This window comes from Coturnix japonica, unplaced genomic scaffold (genome assembly GCF_001577835.2).
Source record: "Coturnix japonica isolate 7356 unplaced genomic scaffold, Coturnix japonica 2.1 chrUnrandom555, whole genome shotgun sequence".
Classification (NCBI taxonomy): domain Eukaryota; kingdom Metazoa; phylum Chordata; class Aves; order Galliformes; family Phasianidae; genus Coturnix; species Coturnix japonica.
Window position 1 is genome coordinate 1,970 of NW_015439935.1, and position 9,453 is coordinate 11,422.

Below are 9,453 nucleotides of genomic sequence, written 5' to 3' on the forward strand. Positions count from 1 at the left end.
CTCCCATAGACCCCTATAGCCCCTCATAGACCCCCTATAGCACCCATAGCCCCCCATAGACCCCGTATACCCCTGCCAAAGACCCCATATAGCCCCCCTATAGGCCCCCCATAGATCCTTCATAGACCCCTATAGCCCTCCATAAGACCCTAAGCCCCCCTATAGGCCCCTATAGATCCCTATAGCCCCCCATAGAACCCGTATAGCCTTTCCATAGGCCCCTATAGCTCCCCTATAGCCCCTCCATAGACCCCTATAGCCCCCGTAGATCCCTGATAACCCCCCTATTAAGCCCTCACTAGACCCCTATAGCCCCCCATAGCGACCCCCTATAGCCCCCATAGACCCCTTATAGATCCCTCATACCCCCCTAATAGACCCCTATAAGCCCCCATAGCCACCCCTGATAGCACGCCCTATAGCCCCATAATCCCTATAGCCCCTCCATAGACCCCTAGGTAGCCCCCCATAGACCTACCTATAGGCCCTCCGTTATAGCCCCCCATAGACCACCTATAGCCCTCCTATAGGCCCACCCATTAGACCCCCATAGACCCCTATGAAGCCCCCACAACACCTATAGAGTCCCCCATACCCCTCCTATAGACCCCTATAGGCCCCTCCATAGACCCCTATAGCCATTCCTATAGCCCCATAGCGCCCCCATGACCGTCTAATAAGCCCCCCATAGGACCCCTTAAGATCCCTCATACCCCCCCTATAAACCCCCATAGACCCCCTATAAGCCCCCATAGCCCCCTATAGGCCCCTATAGATTCCCTATAGCCCCTATAGACCCCTATAGTACTCCTATAAGCCCCTCCATAGGACCCCTATAGCCCCTCCATAAGACCCCCTATCAGCCCCCATAGGACCCCTATAAACCGCCTATGAGCCCCCCAATAGCTCCCCCATAAAGCTCCCCATAGACCCCCATTAGCCCCCTATATCCCCCCATACCCCCTCCCCGTGAATGAGAGCTGTGCCATCCTCGGCGTTGTGCTCGCGCCTCCTCCACCTTCTCCATCACGGCCCGCCAGGCCTCTGGGGGGGGGGCAAAAAAGGGGCGGGGGTCCAGCATTCAGATCTGTGCCCACCCCATAACGATCATAACCCATAACACCAGACCCACAATCAATCAACCCCATCAATGAGCCCCATACCCAACCCCATAACTGACCCATCCCCCCCATCATCCCCATAAGACCCCATCCACCCCCCTCTATCCCATAAGACACAAGGACCCCATAAAGACCCCATCCCGCCCATTATCCCCACTAATCGACCCCTTCATAAATACCCCATAGACGACCCCATCCCCCCCATATCCCATAGTACGACCCCCATATATCGACCCCTAACCATTCACCCCATTACATCCCAATGAAGACCCCATCACATTGACCCATAACAACCCCATAACGCGACCCCAATGCCCTCCCCTCCATTATCCCCATAACGAGCCCCATAACAGGACCGCCACTCAACTGCCCCCTCCTTACTAAGCCACCCCCAATGACTTCCCATACACGATCCCATCCTCACTTACCCAGGAATGCCACTTCCCCATTAAATCAAACCCCGTATGTCTTCCAACGCCCATAAGAATCCAATGGACCGACGACCTAATACCGCCATAAACACACCCCTATGACCACCACTACCGCAAATCACCATAATCGACTCCTGCCCCTTCCTTTAGTACGTACCCCACACCTACGACCCATAACGTGACCCATCCCCCCATTATCCCCAACGACCGGACCGCATTAATGACCCCATCCCCCCCCCACCCCATAACAACGCCCATGTCCCCTATTACCCCCACCAACCCATGTCCCCTATTACATTAGCCCCCCATAGCCCCCGCCGACCCTCTCCGACTAAGACCCCCGTATGACCCCTTAGCCCCTATAGCCCCCCGGTGTATAGCCTAAGCCCCCTATAGACCATACCCCCATAGCCCCTCCATTGGACCCCTATAGGACCCCTATAGCCCCCCATAGACCCCTATAGCCCCCCACAGACCCCCATAGCCCCTCCATAGACCCCTAATAGCCCCACATAGACCCCTTAGACCCCTATATTACCCCATAGCCCATAATCAGCCCCCCATATCCCCTATAGCCCCCATAGACCCCTATAGCCCCCATAATCCCCTATAGCCCCCCCATAGACCCCTATAGCCCCCTATATACCCCCCATAGCCCCTAATAGCCCCCCTATAGCCCCCTCCATAGCCCCCTATAGACCCCCATAGCCCCCCATAGACCCCACTATAGCCCCCCCAGTAGGACCCTATAGACTCCCCATTCCCCAACCCCCCACCCTCAACCCCCCCCTTGCCCCAAAAGCCCCCTCCCCATGTCCCCCCCCCCCCATTGTCCCCCCCAGATCATAATCCCCTCCTATAGCCCCCCATAGCCCCCCCATAGACCCCTATAGCCCCCCATAGCCCCCCATAGACCCCTATAGACCCCTCATAGACCCTATAGATCCCTATAGCCCCCCATAGCCCCTCCATTGAATCCCTATAGGCCCCACTATAGACCCCTATAGCCCCACTACAGACCCCCCATAGCCCTCCGTAGACCCCTGTAGCCCCCCCATAGACCCCTATAACCCTCCATAGGCCCCCTATAGCCCCCATAGACCCCTATAGCCCCTCCATAGACCCCTATAGCCCCCATAGACCCCTATAGCCCCCCATAGACCCCTATAGCCCCCCATAGACCCCTATAGCCCCTATAGACCCACTACAGACCCCCCATAGACCCTATAGCCCCCCATAGACCCTATTAGCCCCTCCATAGACCCTATGGACCCCCCATTGCCCCAACCCCCCAACCCACCACCCTCAAAGCCCCCCAAGGCCCCCCCAATTGCCCCCCCTCACCGGTGGATGCTGTTGCGCAGAACCCTCAGCCCGTCGTCGCTGCTTGATCTCAAATCGAAGCGGGGGCGACCGGGGGGGGGGGCTGCAAGCCGGGGGGGGCGTTTGGGGGGGGGCGGCAACCTCGTCGTCTGAGCTCCCCACCTATTAATTAAAGGGGGGGGGATTGTATTGGGGGGGTCAGTATCGGTTCTGCAATGGGGGGGCACCTACCTACCCCCCCCCCCCCAGGTAATGCCACCTTATAGATAATAACCCCCCCCCCAAATACAATGGCACCATATGACCCCCCCCCCACTAATATCACCCCATAGGTTGCCCCCCCCCACATTAATACCCCCATAAATGCCCCCCCCCACCCATGGATGCCCTCCCCCACATTATACTCCCCCAATAGTAGCCCCGCCACATTAATACCCCCCATAGTTGCCCCCCCACATTAATACCCCCCCCAATAGTTGCCCCCCCCCATTAATACCCCCATAGTTGCCCCCCCACATTAATACCCACAATAGTTGCCCCCCCCACATTAATACCCCCCATAGTTGCCCCCCCACATTAATACCCCCCATAGTTGCCCCCCCCACACATTAATACCCCCATTATTTGCCCCCCCCCACATTAATACCCCAATAGTTGCCCCCCACATTAATACCCCCCATTATTTGCCCCCCCGCATTAATACCCCCATAGTTGCCCCCCCCACATTAATACCCCCAATAGTTGCCCCCCCCACATTAATACCCCCAATAGTTGCCTCCCCAACATAATACCCCAATAGTTGCCCCCCCACATTAATACCCCCAATAGTGCCCCCCCCACATTAATTACCCCAATAGTTGCCCCCCCCACGTTAAATACCCCAAATAGTTTGCCCCCCCCCATTATTTGCCCCCACATTAATACCCCCAATAGTTGCCCCCCCCTTAATACCCCCAATAGTTCCCCCCCCATTAATACCCCCCATTATTTGCCCCCCCACATTAATACCCACAATAGTTGCCCCCCCCCCACATTAATACCCCCATTATTGCCCCCCACATTAATACCCCAATAGTTGCCCCCCCCCATTAATACCCCCAATAGTTGCCCCCCCCACATTAATACCCCAATAGTTGCCCCCCCCACATTAATACCCCAATAGTTTGCCCCCCCCACATTAATACCCCCCCATTATTTGCCCCCCCCACATTAATCCCCCAATAGTTGCCCCCCCCACATTAATACCCCAATAGTTGCCCCCCCACATTAATACCCCCCATTATTTGCCCCCCACATTAATACCCCCCAATAGTTGCCCCCCCCACATTAATACCCCCATTATTTGCCCCCCCCCACATTAATACCCCCAATAGTTGCCCCCCCACATTAATACCCCCAATTGTTGCCCCCCCCCACATTAATACCCCCCAATAGTTGCCCCCCACATTAATACCCCCCATTATTTGCCCCCCCCACATTAAACCCCCCATTATTTGCCCCCCCCCACATTCAATACCCCCATATTTTGCCCCCCCCCCACCTGCACACACAGCCCAGGGAGGCTCCACGGCGCCATCACTTGGGGGGGGGCTGCAGCCGGGGGGCGACCTGTAAAAGGGGGGGGTGGCGGCCATATTGGAATATGGCGGCCATATTAAGGGGAAGGGGTTGGCGGCCATATTGGAATATGGCGGCCATATTAAGGGGAAGGGGTTGGCGGCCATATTGGAATATGGCGGCCATATTAATGGGGGGGAGTTGGCGGCCATATTGGGAATATAGGTAGCCCATATTGGGGGGGGGAATAGGCGCGGCCATATTGAGGGGGGGGAGAATATGGCGGCCTATTGGAGGGGTTGTTGGCGGCCACATTGGAATATGGCGGCCATATGGGGTTGGGTAGTGGGCCATGATGTTGGAGGGATATTGTGCGCCAATGGGGGGGGGAGTTGGCGGCCAGTGATTGGTAGGGGCCATTGGAATATTTGGTGGCCACTATTGGAATATGGTGGCCCATATGGGGTTGGCGGCCAATTGGAATATGGCGGCCATATTGAGGGGTGTTGGCAGCATTATGAAGGGGGGTTGTGGCGCGCCATATTGAATATGGCAGGCCATTTAAGTGTGGCGGCCATATTGGAATATGGCCATATGGGTTGGTGGGCCATATTGAATATGGCGGCCATATTGGCTCGGGGGGGGGTGGGTGGCGCATATTGGAATATGGCGGCCATATTGGGAGGGGTTGTTGGCAGCCATATTAAGGGGGGGTTGTTGGCAGCCATATTGGAATATGGCGGCCATATTGGGGTTGGTGGCCATATTGGAATATGGCGGCCATATTGTTGTTGGCGGCCATATTGGAATATGGCGGCCATATGGGAGGGGGTTGGTAGCCATATTGGAATACGGTGGCCATATTGTGGGGGGGTTGTTGGCGGCCATACTGGAATATGGCGGCCATATTGGGAGGGGTTGGTGGCCATATTGGAAGGGTTATGGCCATATTGGGGCTGGCGGCCATATTGGGGTTGGCACCATATTTGGATATGGCGGCCATATTGGTGGGGGGGGTGTTGGAGGCCATATTGGAAATGGCGGCCATATTGGGGGGGGGGGTGTTGGAGGCATATTGGAATATGGCGGCCATATTGGGGCTGGCAGCCAAATTGGAGGGTGTATGGCCATATTGGGGGTAGGGCGCATATTGGGGTTGGCGGCCATATTGGGGATGGTGGCCATAACTGGGTCGGCGGCCATATTGGAATATGGCAGCGGCAATATTGGAGGGTGGTTGTTGGCGGCCATATTGGGGAGGGGGGTTGGCAGCCATATTGGAATATGGCCACCATATGTGTGGGGGTTGTTGGCAGCCATATTGGATACGGTGGCCATATGGGGGGGGAATATGGCGGCCATATGGAAATAGGGCGCCATATTGGGGGTGGGGGTTGGCGGCCATATTGGAATATAGCGGGCCATATTGGAATATTGTCGGCCATATTAAGGGTGGCGGTGGCGCCATATTGGAATATGGCAGCCATAATTTGGGGGGTTGTTGGCGGCCATATTTGAATATGGTGGCCTATATTGGGGGGGGGATTGGCAGCCATATTGGAATATGGCGGCCATTATGTTGGGGGGTTGTTGGCGGCCATATTGATATGGCGGCCATATGGGGACGGGGGTTGGCGGCCATATTGGATGGGTTCAGGCCATATTGGGGCTGGCGGCCATATTGGGATTGGTAGTTGTAATGGGGTTGGTGGCCATATTGGAGTTGGCGGCCATATTGGGGGTTGGCGCCATATTGGAATATGGCAGCCATATTGGAATATGGTGGCCATATTGGAATATGGCGGCCATATTGGAATATGGCGGCCATACTGGAGTTTGGCGGCCATATTGGGGAGGGGTGGTTGGCGGCCATATTGGAATACGGTGGCCATACTGGGGGGGGGTTGTTCGCAGCCATATTGAATAATGGCGAGCCTATACTTGGGGTTGGTGGCCATATTGGAATATGGCGGCCATATTGGGAGGGGTTGTTGGCAGCCATATTAAGGGGGGGGTTGTTGGCAGCCATATTGGAATATGGCGGCCATATTGGGGTTGGTGGTTATAATGAGGTTGGGGGCCATATTGGGGATGGTGGCCATATTGGGGTTGGTGGCCATATTGGTGTTGGCAGCCATATTGGGGTTGGTGGCCATATTGGGGGTTGGCGCCATATTGGAATATGGCAGCCATATTGGGGTTGGTGGCCATATTGGGGTTGGTGGTTATAATGGGGTTGGCGGCCATATTGGGGTTGGTGGCCGTATTGGGGTTGGCGGCCATATTGGGGTTGGCGGCCATATTGGCGTTGGCGGCCATATTGGGGTTGGCGGCCATATTGTGGTTGGTGGCCATATTGGGTTTGGTGGCCATATTGGGGTTGGCGGCCATATTGGGTTTGGTGGTTATAATGAGGTTGGGGGCCATATTGGGGTCTCACCCCGCGCTGTCGCTGAGCTCATCGGGTTCCTCCTTTAGGTCTGGTCCCAGCGGCTGCATCAGGATGTGGCTGTGGGGGGGATGGAGGGAGGTGTCATCCCAAACTGGGATGGTCCCAGTATAAGGGCACCCAACTGGGATGGTCCCAGTATGGTGGGCCCCAAGATGGCCGCCATCACTCACCCGTTGTCGTTGTCCTCCAGCCGTGCCCTCTTGCCCCCAGGTCCTGGCAGCTCAACGTGGCGCTTCAACGGCCCCTCGGATGTGGGGGGGACACCAGGATGATGGGGGACGCCATGATGGGGGGCGCCATGTTGGGTGACGCCATGTTGGGAGCCGCCATGTTGGGTGGCTCCGTGATGGGTGCCGCCATGTTGGGTGGCTCCATGATGGGTGACGCCATGTTGGGAGCCACCATGTTGGGTGGCTCCATGATGGGTGACGCCATGTTGGGAGCCGCCATGTTGGGGGGCGCCATGTTGGGTGACACCATGTTGGGTGGCTCCATGATGGGTGACGCCATGTTGGGTGCCGCCATGTTGGGTGCCGCCATGTTGGGTGCCACCATGTTGGGAGCCGCCATGTTGGGAGCCGCCATGTTGGGAGCCGCCATGTTGGTGCCCATCACTGATGTGGTTCCAGGTGACGTCTCCCCAGGTGACATCGCTGTGGCTCTGGGTGCCCCCTCCATGGGCGCCATCTTGATGGGTGCCCCCTCCTCCATGGTCCCAGCCGCCATCACCCCAATGGGTGCCCCACTCCTCTCCCCCCCAACCTCCCCCACCCCTCGTCCCCCTGGGGGCCATCAATAGGTCCCCCCCATCCCCCCCCATCTCCCTCCATGCCCCATCCCCATTGGGTGCTCTATCCCCAATGGGTTCCCTGTCCCCATAGGATGCTCCGTCCCCATTGGGTGCCCCATAGGGTGCTCCGTCCCCATTGGGTGCCCCATATGGTGCTCCATCCCCATTGGGTGCCCCATAGGGTGCTCCATCCCCACTGGGTGCCCCATAGGATGCTCCATCCCCATTGGGTGCCCCATAGGGTGCCCCGTCCCCATTGGGTGCCCCATAGGGTGCTCCGTCCCCATTGGGTGCCCCATAGGGTGCCCCGTCCCCATTGGGTGCCCCATAGGGTGCTCCGTCCCCATTGGGTGCCCCGTAGGGTGCCCCATCCCCATTGGGTGCCCCCTTGTTGCCCTCCATGTTGTGTAGGACGAACTCCATGATGTCTGAGGGCAGATGTTGGGTTGGGGCGGCGCCGCCATCTTGTCCCCCCGGCCCTTTGTCCCCATCGTCCACCCCGTCCAGCTGCAGGATGTGGGGCAGCTGGGTGCCGTGGGGCGGCGCCGTGGGGCGCGGGGACGGGGGGGTCACCACCCTGAGGTTGTAATGGACGTAATGGCTGCGGGGGGAGCAGCGGTGAGCGGCTGCCATGGAAACCAGGGGATGGGTCGCTGTGGACGGGATGGGTGGGGGTCTGGGGAGGGGAGAATGGGGGTGGGGGATGGGGGGGGCGATGGTGATTGGGAATGGATGGGGTGGATGGGTGGATGGGGTGGGTGGATGGATGGATGGGGTGGATGGGGCTGGGGGATGGGTTCAGAATGGGGTGGGCAGGGTAGGGATAGGATGGGGTGACTGGGATGGATGGGGTGGCTGGAGAGGGATGGAATGGGGTGGGCATGGATGGGATGGATGGGATGGATGGGGTGGGGGATGGGGTTCAGAATGGGATGGGGGATGGGATGGAGGAGGGGATGGATGGGATGGATGGGATGGATGGGGTAGATAGGATGAGGGCTGGGGTGAATGGGATGAATGGGATGGAGATTGGAATGGATGGGATGGTTGGGTTGGAGATTGGGATGGTTGGGTTGGTTGGGATGGGAGATGGGATGGTTGGGATGGATGAGATGGATGGGATGGGTGGGACGGAGATTGGGATGGAAGTTGGGTTGGTTGGGTTGGATGGGGTGGATGGGATGGGTGGGATGGTTGGGTTGGTTGGGTTGGTTGGGGTGGATGGGTTGGTTGACATAGATGGGTTGGTTGGGATGGAGGTTGGGTTCGTTGGGATAGTTGGGTTAGTTGAGATGGATGGGATGGTTGGGATGGAGGTTGGGGTGGATGGGTTGGATGGGATGGATGGGATAGATGGGTTGAATGGGTTGGTTGGGATGGAGGTTGGGTTGGCTGACATAGATGGGCTGGTTGGGATTGTTGGGTTGTTTGGGTTGGTTGGGATGGTTGAGATGGATGGGTTGGATGGGTTGGTTGGGCTGGATGGGATGGATGGGATGGAAGTTGGGTTGGTTGGGATAGTTGGGTTGGTTGGGTTGGTTGAGATGTATGGGCTGGATGGGATGGTTGGGTTGGTTGAGATAGATGGGATGGTTGGGATGGATGGGCTGGTTGGGTTGGATGGGATAGATGGGATGGATGGGTTGGGTGGGTTGGTTGGGATGAATGGGATGGTTGGGACGGAGATTGGGATGGAGGTTGGGTTGGTTGGGATAGTTGGGTTGGATGGGTTGGTTGGGATGGTTGGGATGGAGGTTGGGCTGGTTGGGATGGAAGTTG

At 57.5% G+C, this 9,453-nt stretch overlaps 1 protein-coding gene across 1 annotated transcript; it reads right to left on the reverse strand.

The window, feature by feature from the left end:
- Nucleotides 1–960: 960 nt before the first annotated feature.
- LOC107307350 (glycine-rich cell wall structural protein 1.8-like) lies at nucleotides 961–8,318 on the reverse strand (the record flags this gene model as incomplete). Its single annotated transcript, XM_015850848.2, has 4 exons — nucleotides 7,055–8,318; nucleotides 6,873–6,941; nucleotides 4,416–4,483; nucleotides 961–1,044 (listed from the first exon to the last, which is right to left on the reverse strand). Coding segments are annotated over exons 1-4 (1,474 nt in total), but the record flags the coding sequence as incomplete, so codon positions are not given.
- Nucleotides 8,319–9,453: the final 1,135 nt, after the last annotated feature.